General features: G+C 45.9%; 1 protein-coding gene across 2 annotated transcripts in view; it reads left to right on the forward strand.

Annotated features, from left to right (window-relative positions):
- MCAM (melanoma cell adhesion molecule) overlaps positions 1-13,650 on the forward strand; it is a 71,201-nt gene that overhangs the window by 50,649 nt on the left and 6,902 nt on the right. For both annotated transcript variants that reach the window (XM_061592704.1, XM_061592703.1), the window contains exon 13: positions 2,390-2,422. In XM_061592704.1, the coding sequence (XP_061448688.1) occupies positions 2,390-2,422 (33 nt within the window). The remainder of the gene's footprint in view (positions 1-2,389; positions 2,423-13,650) is intronic.

The following is a 13,650-nucleotide window of genomic DNA, read 5'->3' on the forward strand; positions in this document are numbered from 1 at the left end:
ATTTCTTCTTAAGGCACATAAGCATATGGTTTTACTCAATATTAATCCGAACTCCACCCCCCTCCTTCTCCACGCTCTCCTGACAAACCACTCTCTCAAACCCACCAAACAACCCACTCTTTCTCTTCTCCCCCCAGATTCCACTCTCACTGTTCCTTTTATACTGTCAGCCATTTTAAACATTCAGCCAATCATCCAGCATTCTACTGCCCATTCACTCCCCCTCCTCTTTCACTCCACTTACCATGTATCTTCTAAACAACCAACACTTACCATATATACATTAATATAGGAACATCACAACTCTCTCCAGGGTTTCAGGCACGAGTCTCTCCAAACCCTACCTGGAGATGCCGGAGATTGAACTGGGGGCCTTCTGCATGCAAACAGACTCTCTGTCGCTGTGCTGCAAACCTTTCCCGAAATTCCCCTGTGAAAGTGGGGCAGCGTGTTTTATGAAATTCTTGAAATGTTTGTCCTTCCCCATTAGTGGGGCCTGTCCCTCCCCAGTGCCTCTAAATGAAACTAAGCTATGGCAAGTGGCCTTCCTGTTATTTTCTGAAGAAAAGAAAGACACTAGCTGTGATGACAGTTTCAGCCTAGCTCTAGCTTAAAGCCACGTGAGATAATTCCCTCTCTGGAGGGCAGGTCTGAGAACACTTAAGGGATCCCTCTAACTCAGGGATGGGGAAGCTTTTTGGCCCAGTGGGCCGGATCCTTATCTCCCCCAACCCCCCAGTGGGTCAACTTTGACAGGTTAGGACAACCCACCTGTCAGTCTGACATCACAATGGCATCCAATGTTTAACCTCTGTTAATACCGGGTGTTTGGGAACCGCTGTGCGAGGACGGGACTTTGCAGGTACGGCCAAATGGCCATGCCTGCAAAGGCCCTGTCGCCCGAGCCCTGCTTTTACCTGCCCCACACCAGATGTTGTAGATCCTGGGTGCAGAGCAGATGAATGTTTCTTGCCAGAAATGGACTGATGGGCCAGAGGTTCTCTTCCCCTGTTCTTTACTCCTAGGTCTGTCCTGCCGCCCTGGGCTCTTTCTGGGAGGAAGGGCGGGATATAAATTTAATAAATAAATTTTAAAAAAATTACTCAATTGATAATTAAGTTTGCTCCACACAAGCCACAAGCAGTAACCAAGGTTTGTTCTTTGTTTACCGCTTATTGTTTATTCAGGGGGGAGGCAAACCATGAGACCAAGTTCAGATGTAATGCTACGCCAAACCATGGTTTAGTCCCGGGTAGCGCAGCAGGCATACCGAGGGAGAAAGGCAGTGGCTGCTATCTTCATTCCAGGAACTAGCACATTGCTTCTTTGCGTTAAGCCATTGCTTGACTTAGCATTGCCTCCAAACCGGGCAATGTCTGTTTGCACTTTGAACATTTAATGGGTGGTGTTCATGTTTGTTTGTGTTTTAGCAAACTTGGAGGGCTGTAGATACTCCTTTAAGGGAGCAGTCGAAGGCTGTTAGAGCTGGTATAAATTGAGAGAAACTCTAGATGTATTTGTCGATATTTGTGACACTTAGTTTATTCTGTAAGCCCCTTCAAACTGAGCCAATCACACACCCACTGTGGAACACTGATGGTACGCGTTGTTGACGTGTGTGCGTTGTTGCGTGAAACAGCATACATTACGTTGGAGTTAAGTTGAGCAAGAAACTTCTTCAGAGCATTAGAGCATGTTAAGAGTCTTTATTAAGACATTATGGCCAAAGGCTTAAGAGTAAATACATGTAGAGTTTCTTCAGTCACCCCCCTTCTGGTACATCTCTCCAAAGGTAAACACAGAAGAGAACCTCTCAGTTCAGAGGCAATACACAGAAGACTCAGCTTAACACAGATAGCTGCTAGAACTTTTCCCAGTTTATCGCGATGACTACCATAGCAACGGCCTTGGCAGTCCGTTCCCAGACTGGGCAAAGACATAACTCCCCCAAGTTACAGTTTTTCAGACTTGATGGAAAACAAACTCAGTGACAGTGCGGTTCAATGGTCAACACGCGTGTCACTGTCGAGGGGGGCAGGCTAACCCCACACACTCCCACTGGCCCCTTTGTGCATTCTGAAACAAAACCCCTGACTAGGGCTTCACTGTCTCGTACAAAATAACTTAGTGTAGAGCACATTATCTCCCTGACTGTTGCTGTTGAGAGAGGTGCTGCAATGATTTCCCTGTACGCCATGCTGAGTTCTTGACCTTCTCTCTCTCTTTCTCTCTCTCTCTCTCTCTCTCTCTCTCTCTCTCGCTGCTTGGTTCAGATGAAGCAAGTGGCTGTGCTAGGCCCCTTGCCCCCAGTTGGACAGGCAACCTAAGTGACAAACCAAAGCACTGCCTGCTCGCGTTTATTTCTGTTTTGTTTTTCTTTCTTCTTCAGGGCAAGGAACAGACACTCCACACAACAAGTCTGGTAAGTCCCTCCCTACCTTTCGTCAATGGTGGCTGGTGGCTCCATGCCAGTGAGGAAGTGGAATTCACTCTGAGTCTTAGTCTGGACTTGCAAGGAGCTATTCCAGCGTGCTTCTGCGGATTCCACTGCCCCACTGACATGACACCAGCAGACACCACTGCCACTCATTAACCACGGCCCAGCAGACATTGACATGCTGTCTGTGTTCTGGATGCCCTCCACGGAAGGCGACATGGACCTTGCAGGAAGGGGAAAGACAAGACCCGTGGCTGACGCTAAGCAGGGTGGGGGGTGTCCCAGGGCACGGCCTGAAGGTGAAGGGCGAGGCAACCTTGGTGGAGCTCAGCAGGGCAGGCCAGGTTGGCACCTGGATGAGCAAATGCCTGGCAACCCCGTGTCCTGGGCCACCACTAGGAGTTCTATCCTGGACCCACCTGGACTAAGTAAATACATAAAATGTGAGAGGGGAGGCTCATTTCCCCCTCACCTCAAATCTGGCCACAAAAGCAATGCACAAGAGATCCTTCCAAGGAGAAATGGAAGGCGGGGGTCAGGGCAGAAGAAGAGTGATATGATAGTATTTGATCTCCACTCTTTACAGCCTGGGAGAAGCTGGACCAGACGCCACCCTATGGCCCAGAACTCCCAGGAATGTTTGGAAAATGTTATTATTTGAATGATTTAGGAACCTCCTTTCGCATACGTTTCAAACGATTTACAGTCATCAGGTAAAAACAACTAAAAATAGGTTTTAAAACAATACAAAGAAGCACCCATCCAGCTGGGAAAGCTTGTTGAAACAAAAATGTTTTCAGTTGTTTCTGGAAATTGCAAATAGTAGGTGCCTGTCGTATCTTAACAAGGATAGTATTTCTCAAGACAGAGGCAGCCACACGGAAAGCCCTGCTCTGAGTTACTGTGGCCATGGAGTGCGCTTAAGGCACTTTGGAGACTCTCTTGCAGAATGCAGTGATCTACTGGGTGTGCAAGGGCTCTCTCTCAAGTAACCTGGTCCCCAGCTGTATAGGGTCTTATAAATCTTGAACTTGGCCTGGTAGCAGATTGGCGGCCAATAAAGATCTTGTGGGCAAGTTGTTACATACTGGCATGAGTTTGCTCCAGCAAGGAGTGTAGCAGCTGTGTTCTCCACTAGTTACCATCTCGGGACCAACCTCAAGAGTAACTTCACATAGAGCACATTGCAGGTATCCAACCTTGAGGTTACCAGTGAATGGGCAACTGTGCTCAAGCTATCATGATTTAGGAATGGCTGTCGCTGTCTTACCAGCTGAAGCTGATAAAAGGCACCCCTGGCTCCCAAGGACACCTGAGCCTCCAGTGACACAACTAGATTTAGGAGCACCCCCAGACTATGCAGTTGCTCCTTCAAGCAGCCACATCCAGAGCAGGCAGCTGAACCACTCGCCTGCAGAGTTTCCCTCTTGCCAGGATTCAGTTCATAACACTCATCTGTTGTCTCCATCCCTGTGTAGCAGGCCTTTTAAAGAGGTCGTCATTTTTTGAACCAAGATAATTCCGCAACTAGAAAAGCTATGTCGCCTTCTTTCTCTGCTATTCTTGGGGAGAGATGAAATTGGGAAGGGGGAGATGTTTTCTGCCTGTCCTTCTCTTCCTTGTGGCTTTGAGAGCTATGTGGCAGTGGGGAGGGGAGGTGTAGGTGGCTGACCTCTTTGGGAAAGGATACTATAGATTGTCAGTGTTTGGTAGGAGCTTGCAAGACTGTTGTTTGTGTCTCTTTTTATCAAATAGATCCTCCATGTAAACAAGTACTATACCTCATTTTGTTTGTGTCAGTTTAGTATGCACTGTTGCTCTCTATAGTAGAAGAACAAGAAAATATGCCTAACTTAATACATATATGTAAAGTGTTCATGTTTCTTTTGAAATACTCATATGCAGTTTTAATCATTAAGATGAACAGGCTAAAATCTAATGATTCATAGATTTGAAGGCATTTCTCAGGTTGAAGTTCTGTTTTTTAAAATATTCCGACTGAGTTACTGAGGGCGGTACCTTTTTAGTTAGTTAAAATAGTTTTTAATTTGATTAATAGTCAAAATGTTGAAGACTTAATTTAACTGGCAAAGCTTCCAGGGGGCCATAGAAGCCATGATCTCTTTTGGAAGCCAAGAGCTTCTCACAGTCCTTTGTGCTAAATGTTAACATTATCTACATTTTCCGCCTCCTGCTCTCCGGATGATTTTTCCACCCCACCTTGCCAGAGATCAAGGTTGGGTACATTCGTGTATCAGCTCCCCAAACTCCTGGAGGAATGCAGGCAGGTACGGCTGGAAATCACTCCAGGAAAGGTATGTTTAAATTCTGCTTGTGGCAGCCTTGCCCGTAGGTGCAGAGCGGCACCCTGGGAGGCCTCCCCAACCGAGCGGATCAGCACATGCTCTTGCCGCCTCTTAGCATTTTGCAGGCTAGTCTTCCGAGTCGGGGCCATGTATGTGCTTTAAAAAGCAATAACTCTCTCTCTCTCTCTCTCTATATATATATAGTGTCAGAATAAAGTAAGGCTACAGTTGTGCATGGCGTTCTTATATTTCTTCACTTGTCTTGGAGAGCAATAAGGTGGCTGCTGCCCTGCCCCTCTGGCACTCTAATTCAGCTCCTGAGATTTCAGCAGGTGTTGACCACACATTCTCTTGCATTATGGCCATTGCCATGAGGGCTAGGAACCTGCTTTTTTGAAAGGAACAGGAGCGGAATTCGAATCCCATGTCCTGCAGCTTTTCTGTGCTTCCAGGAAATAGCAGGTGACACATAGTCTGGATAGTAACATGTGCAGTGCCCCTACCCCCAGATTGGATTATGGGGTGGCCTTTTTCTGCAGGGCGGGCGGGAGAGACAGCTTTGCTGCAAGAAGGTCCATGAGCCTCTCTCCTCCCTTCCTCCAGCGTGTTCTGTGATCCTGCAGCTTTTCCTTGGTGCCGTTCGAGCTCTTGCTATCGAGCCCTCCAGCAACTGCGTGGGTGGCTTTTGCCTTTGAGCAGGCCCTTTGCTGGACTTGCCTAGCAATGCCTTCTCCCTCTTCCTCCCAACGGCAGCAGTTCTTCCAAAGGGGCCTCTGGGAAAGCAGAGACAGCAACAGCATCATTACGTGAGCATTCTCACAACCAGTGGCTTAATTTTATTTCCAAAAGACAAACCAGAATGAAGGCCTGTGTGAAAATTGCCTTCATAGCTCTCTGCCCATGCTTAGAGGCCCATATTTATTTAAACCAGCCCTGCTTCAAGTAAAGCTTTGGGAGGAAGCCAGGAAAATATCAAGGGCTGTTTTCTGGGTACGAGGAGGGCATTTCTACATGTGTTGGGGAGGTCAGGGCAGGGGGTCCTGCTTGCTCTTGCTTTCTTGGGGGCTTGCCCTACATCTTCCTGTTTAAAAGTGGCAGGGGTGGATGGGTGGATGGGTGGAGAGGCTGCGGTATCTGGCTGGGCATTCTGGGAATGTGATGCTGTAGATGTGTTATTTTTGGTACAACCTTGCAAGACTTTTGTTGATGTCATTTGTGCTCTTGTACCATGCATCATTTTTTGTAACTTAGCCATCGGTTTTGCTCTCTAGTACTCATACGCAAATGTAATCTAGATATTAATTCACCAAAACCTCACGATTCCTTGATTCAACACTTCATTAAGTTGCAGTCCTATTTAAAATGTTTTTTCATAATTTGCTGACCGAGGAATTGTTGGTCAATTAAAATGGTTTGTAATTGCTTTCTGGGCAGAGATGCAGGCCTAATTGAAAGCCCCTTGGCTTGTTAATGCTCTGTTTGTGCAAAAGGTTCGAACGCCAGCCTTTGGCCAGAACATTTACATGACTTGCCATAGTCTCACACATGACGTAAGGGGCATGTAAGCCATTAGCCTCTCTTTGAAAAGCTCTTCACAGGCCAGGAAGCCCAGAGAGTCCGGCAGTCCTTTGCACTAAACATTACCTCCCTTCCCCTCCTGCTGCCGTCCAGCTGATTTTTTCATCCCCACCTTGCCAGGGAATGAAACTTCGGGGTTTGGGCTCAACCACACTGCAGCTCCCCAAACTCCTGGAGAGATGCAGGACGGTGCAGCTGGAAATAACACAGGTATTCTTTTTACTACTGCTGGGACAGTCTGTTAGCAATTCCTCTTAGCAATTTATGCTTCCTGATGTCATAACCTGCCCTGTGATCTGAGGGTGAACAGTGGTGTGGTGTGGTGTGTGTGTGTAATCAAGATCAGTTGGCTACAATCTGACAATGACTAGATTTAAAACTTCATTAACCAGCTTGTAGTGCTGTTTAAAATGTTTGTGTAATCTGCTGACTGAAGAATTGAAGGGAGCACCTTTTTGGTCAGTTGAAATGATTTTTAACTGTTGGGTCAGCAAAACATTGCAGCCATAATTGAAAGTCGTTAGTTTTCCTCCATGATTTCTGATGTTATAACCTGCCGTGACCTAAGGGTGAACGGTGGGAGTGTAATCAAAAGATCAGTTGGCTACAATCTGACAATTCCTAGTTTTGAAATTTCATTAATCAGCTTATAGTGCTATTTAAAATGGTTGTTGACTGAGGAATTGAAGGGAGCACCTTTTTGGTCAGTTGAAATTATTTTTAACTGTTGGGTCAGCAAAGTTGCAGCCATAATTGAAAGTCGTTAGTCTTCCTCCTGGCATATGAACTGTCCATTCCAAAATCCTGCAGAGATTCATGCATACATTCGTATTGCTCTGCCCATATTCCTTTAGTTGTCGCTATAACAAGGGCAGAGGGGGAGGTGGCTACAGGGCATGTGAGCCATCATCTCCTTTGGAAACCAAGAGCTTCCCATAGTCCTCAGCACAAAATGTTAACGTTACATGCATTTTCCACCCGCTGCTATCCAGATTATCTTTCAACCCCCACCTTGCCAGGAAATGAAACTTCTGAGTTTGGGCACAACCAGACATCAACCCCCCAAACTCCTGGAGAGGATCAGAAAGGTATGTCTGGAAGTACCCTGGAGAATGTGTTTTGTTTTTTAACTTCTGCTGGGGCAACCTCGCCCATTGGTGTGGGGCAGCGCCCTGGAGGGCCTCCCCAACCAATTGGATCAATGCATGCTCTTGCCGACTCCAAGCATATTACAGGCTGCTCTTCTGAGTCCAAACTCGGAGATAATATTCAGGGCTGTGTGTGAACTTTAAAAAGCAACAATAAAAAATGAAAAGTGTTTTGCTCCAGGGAGAAGAAAAACTGCCAGCTCCGTCAATCTGCATCCTATTCCCTATGACAATCTTATGTAGCTCCTTGGCCAGATGCTTTCTCACATAATGCCCACAGGCTTGAGGGCTAGGAACTTGCTTTTCCAAAGAAAAAGAAGCTGAATCTGATTTTTATGTCGTGTGGCTTTTCTGCACTGTCTCTCAGATGACACACACAGCTCTGAGTATGTAGCATATCAGTCTTCCCATGCCATCGATTATGCGGGGGGGGGGGGAGAGGAGGCAGCTTTGCCACAAGAACAGGGAGGCTCCCTCCCCCCTCCAGCAGCTTCCATGATTTTGTGCTGTTTCCTTAGTGCATCTAAAAGTTACTGCCTTTCCAACCTGTTCAGCAACAGCTTGAGTTGCTTCGGCATTTTAGCAGGCCCTTGTCGGACCCAGTTGGAAAAGCCCCCCCCCTTTCTCCCAACAGCGGCAGTTCTTACATAGCAGCCTGTATTAAATGAACACACTGTGAGCATTTTAGCTTGGTGGCAGTGGTTAAATCCCCCGTCCACAATCCCAAAACGGAGATACGCCAGAATTCAGGCCAGTGGGGCAATTGTTTGCGTAATCTGTGTACATGCTCAGAGCCAAACATTTACTTCCAACTTCCAGGACTCAGCTGCTGCTGAAACTAAGCTTTGGGAGAAAGGCAGGGCATGTCGTGGGCTGATTTCAAGAGGGGTGTGTGTTGTAAGGAGGCAATGGGGTTGGTTCCTGCTGGACGTTGTGTTCTTTGGGGCTTTGAAAGTCCAGCCAAGTCCTACTTTTAGAGGGCCAGGGGCAGGGAGTTGTATCTGGTTGGCCACTTCAGAAGCGGGATGCTGTAGGTGGTGACTGTGTGGTATGACTCTGCAAGACTGTTGTTTATGTCCTTTTATGAAATGGAACCTCCATGGACTCAGGTACTATACCTCATTTTTGTTTATTTTAGTCTTTGCTGTTGCTCTGCATAGTGGAGGTACAAGAAAATTGCTGTTCTAGGCAGGATATAAATTCAATAAATGAATTATTTAAATAAGAAAATATGCATAATTTAACATGTATATATATTTTCTTTTGAACTCCTGAACATAGAAAGCATGCAATTGTATTGCATAGTGTGAAGGAGGTTTCCTGCTTTTTGGCGTTCCACTAATACGCCGGTGCCAGTGGAGCGATCAGCTGTAGTGCAGGAGCTGCCTGTGCTGCAGCTGATCGCTGTCAGCTAGAGCTCCCCTTGCTACAGCTATATTGCCTGGATTGCCTGGTATGTGTTTCTGAGTGTGTATTATGTAATACAGTGGGGCCCCACTTTCTGGCGCTTTCTGCTTTTCGGCAGAGGTCTGGAACATAATCTGCTGTATGAGTGGGGCCCTACTGTACTGGTTTTAGATGTTTTAGTGATTTGATTTTGTGTCTACTAATTGTATTTTATTATGCTTTCCTTGTAGTGCTATTTAAAATGTTTGTATAATCTTTTGACTAAGGAATAGGAGCACCTTTTTGGTCAATTGAAATGATTTTTAACTGTTGTGTCAGCAAAAAGTTGCCGCCATAATTGAAAATCATCAGTCTTCTTCCAGGCGTGTGAATTCTCCATTCCAAAATCCTGCAGAGATTCATGCATACAGCAGGGCCTGTCAAGGAACATTGGTATTGCTCTGCCTGTACTCCTTTAGAAACTGCTGTTCCACCAAGGGCAAGAGGGCATGTGAGCCATCATCTCCTTTGGAAGCCAAGAGCTTCCAACAGTTCTCAGCACATGTTAACATTACCTACATTTTCCACCCGCTGCTCTACAGATGATCTTTCAACCCCCACCTTGCCAGGGAATGAAACTTCAGAGTTTGGGCACAATCAGACATCAACCCCCCAAACTCTTGGAGGGGATCAAGAAGGTATGTCTGGAAGTAACCTAGAGAAATTGTTTTTTTTTAAACGTCCGCAGCCTTTCCCATTGGTGTGGGGCAGCACCGTGGAGGGCCTCCCCAACCAATTGGTCCAACGCACGCTCTTGCTTGCTCTTAGCATATTGCAGGCTGGTCTTCTGAGTCCAAACTCAGAGATAATATTCAGGGCTGTGTGGGTGCTTTAAAAAGCAACAATAAAAAATGAAAAGCATTTTGCTCCAGGGAAAAGAAAAATGGTCAGCTCCGCAAATCTGCATGCTATTTCCTCTGGCAATCTTATTCAGCTCCTTGGCCAGGTGCTTTCTCACATAATGCCCACAGGCTTGAGGGCTAGGAACTTGCTTTTCCAAAGAAAAAGCTGAATCTGATTTTTATGTTGTGTGGCTTTTCTGCACTGTCTCTCACATGACACACACAGCTCTGAGTATGTAGCATATCAGTCTTCCCATGCCATCGATTATGCGGGGGGGGGGGGAGAGGAGGCAGCTTTGCCACAAGAACAGGGAGGCTCCCTCCCCCCTCCAGCAGCTTCCATGATTTTGTGCTGTTTCCTTAGTGCATCTAAAAGTTACTGCCTTTCCAACCTGTTCAGCAACAGCTTGAGTTGCTTCGGCATTTTAGCAGGCCCTTGTCGGACCCAGTTGGAAAAGCCCCCCCCCTTTCTCCCAACAGCGGCAGTTCTTACATAGCAGCCTGTATTAAATGAACACACTGTGAGCATTTTAGCTTGGTGGCAGTGGTTAAATCCCCCGTCCACAATCCCAAAAATGAGATAAGCCAGAATTCAGGCTGGTAGGGCAATTGTTTGTGTAGATCTCGGTATGTGCTCAGAGCCAAATATTTATTTCAACTTCCAGGGCTCAGCCGCTGCTGAAACTAAGCTTTGGGAGAAAGGCAGGGCATATCATGGGCTGATTTCAAGAAGGGTGTGTGTTTGAGGAAGCAATGGGGAGTTCCTGCTGGATGTTGTGTTCTTTGGGACCTGGAAAGTCCAGCCAAGTCCTGCTTTTAGAGGGCCGGGGGCAGGGAGTTGTATCTGGTTGGCCACTTCGGAAGTGGGATGCTGTAGGTGGTGACTGTGCGGCACGACTCTGCAAGACTGCTGTTTATGTCCTTTTATGAAATGAAACATCCATGGACACAGGTACCATACCTCATTTTTGTTCATTTTAGTCTTAACTGTTGCACTGTATAATGGAAGTACAAGAAGACTGCCATCCTCGGCTCCTTTGGAGAGGAAGGGCAGGACATAAATTTAATAAATAAGAAAATAGGCATGATTTAATATGTAAATATATTTCCTTTCAAACTTCTGAACTTGGTCAGTATGCAGTTTTATTCTGTATTGTGATGGAGATGGTCAGTACTGATTTTAGATGTTTTAGTGATTTGAGTGTGTGTCTACCAATTGTTTTTTATTATGCTTTCTGATGTTATAACCTGCCCTGTGACCTAAGGGTGAACGGTGGGAGTATAATCAAAAGACCCGTTGGCTACAATCTGACAATTCCTAGTTTTGAAATTTCATTAATCAGCTTATAGTGCTAGTTAAAATATTTGTTGACTGTGGAATTGAAGGGAGCAGCACATTTTTGGTCAATTAAGATGATTCTTAACTGCTGCGTCAGCTAAAAGTTGCAGCTGTAATTGAAAGCCGTCAGCCAGCCTCCTGGCATATGAACTCTCCTTCCAAAATCCTTCAGAGAGTCATACAAAAAGCAGGGCCTTGGCAAGAAATGTCTGCATGATCTGCCTGTACTCCTTTAAGAGCTGCCACTCTGACAATGGCAGAGGGGGAGGGGGATAGCGGACATGTGAGCCATCAACTCCTTTGGGAGGCAAGAAAGTCCCAAAGTCCTTAGCACTAAATGTTAACATGACCAACATTTTCCGCCCACTGCTCTCCAGCTGATTTTTCCACCATCTTGCCAGGGAATGAAACTTCGGGGTTTGGGCTTAACCACACTGCACCTTCCCAAACTCCTGAAGAGGTGCAGAAAGGTACAGCTGGAAATAACACAGGTATGCTTTTTACTTCTGCTGGGAGAGCCTCACCTATTGGTGTGGGGGCAGCACCCTGGAGGGGCCTCCCCAACCAATTGGATCAATGCATGCTCTTGCCGACTCCAAGCATATTACAGGCTGGTCTTCTGAGTCCAAACTCAGAGATAATATTCAGGGCTGTGTGTGCTTTAAAAAGCAGCTTTAAAAAGCAACAATAAAAAATGAAAAGTGTTTTGCTCCAGGGAAAAGAAAAATGGTCAGCTCCGCAAATCTGCATGCTATTCCTGACAGTCTTATTCAGCTCCTTGACCAGGTGCTTTCTCACATAATGCCCACAGGCTTGAGGGCTAGGAACTTGCTTTTCCAAAGAAAAAGAAGCTGAATCTGATCTTTATGTTGTGTGGCTTTTCTGCACTGTCTCTCAGATGACACACACAGCTCTGAGTATGTAGCATATCAGTCTTCCCATGCCATCGATTATGCGGGGGGGGGGGGAGAGGAGGCAGCTTTGCCACAAGAACAGGGAGGCTCCCTCCCCCCTCCAGCAGCTTCCATGATTTTGTGCTGTTTCCTTAGTGCATCTAAAAGTTACTGCCTTTCCAACCTGTTCAGCAACAGCTTGAGTTGCTTCGGCATTTTAGCAGGCCCTTGTTGGACCCAGTTGGAAAAGCCCCCCCCCTTTCTCCCAACAGCGGCAGTTCTTACATAGCAGCCTGTATTAAATGAACACACTGTGAGCATTTTAGCTTGGTGGCAGTGGTTAAATCCCCTGTCCACAATCCCAAAAATGAGATAAGCCAGAATTCAGGCTGGTAGGGCAATTGTTTGTGTAGATCTCGGTACGTGCTCAGAGCCAAATATTTATTTCAACTTCCAGGGCTCAGCCATTGCTGAAACTAAGCTTTGGGAGAAATGCAGGGCATGTTGTGGGCTGATTTCAAGAAGGGTGCGTGTTGTGAGGAGGCAATGGGGTTAGTTCCTGTTGTACGATCTTTTCTTTGGGACTTTGAAAGTCCAGCCAAGTCCTGCTTTTAGAGGGCCGGGGGCAGGGAGTTGTATCTGGCTGGCCACTTCAGAAGTGGGATGCTGTAGGTGGTGACTGTGTGGCACGACTCTGCAAAACGGTTGTTTATGTCCTTTTATGAAATGGAACCTCCGTGGACACAGGTACTATACCCCATTTTTGTTTATTTTAGTCTTTGCTGTTGCTGTGCATAGTGGAGGTACAAGAAAATTGCTGTTCTAGGCAGGATATAAATTCAATAAATGAATTATTTAAATAAGAAAATATGCATAATATATATATATGTATATATTTATATTCCTTTAAAGTGGTGAATTTAGTATGCAACTTTAAAACTTTTGTTTTAGTGTATTTTAAGGTCTGTTTTTATGTTTTAAAGTGTTTTTAGCGTTTCCGTTTGCTGCCCTGGGCTCCTGCTGGGAGGAAGGACAGGATAAAAATCAAACCATAAATAAATAAATATTGCAATGAAGATGGTTGATACTGGTTTTAGATGTTTTGAGCGATTTGATTTTATATAAAATTTCATTAATCAGCTTGTAATGCTATTTAAAATGTTTGTGTGATCTGCTGTCTGAGAAATTGAAGGGAGCACCTTTTTGGTCAATTAAAATTATTTTTAGCTGCTGCGTGAGCACAAGCTTGCAGCCATAATTGAAAGCTGTCAGTCAGCCTCCTGGCATATGAACCTCCGTTCCAAAATCATGCAGAGATTCATGTAAACGGCAAGGCCTGGCAAGCAACATTTGTATGATCTGCCTGTAGTCCTTTAACAGTTGCTGCTCCAACAGGAGCAGAGCAGGAGGTGGGTAGAGGGCAAGTGAGCCGCCATCATCTTTGGAAACCAAGAGAGTCCCACAGTCCTTAGCACTAAATGTTAACATTACCTGCATTTTCCGCCCACTGCTCTCCAGCTGATTTTTCCACCACCTTGCCGGGGAATGATACTTCAAATTTGGGGCACAACCAGACATCAACTCCCCAAACTCCTGGAGGGGCTCAGAAAAGTATGGATAGAAGCAACCTACAGAAGGGTATCTTTTAAAGAAAAACAACT

This window comes from Rhineura floridana, chromosome 12 (assembly GCF_030035675.1).
Source record: "Rhineura floridana isolate rRhiFlo1 chromosome 12, rRhiFlo1.hap2, whole genome shotgun sequence".
Taxonomy (NCBI): domain Eukaryota; kingdom Metazoa; phylum Chordata; class Lepidosauria; order Squamata; family Rhineuridae; genus Rhineura; species Rhineura floridana.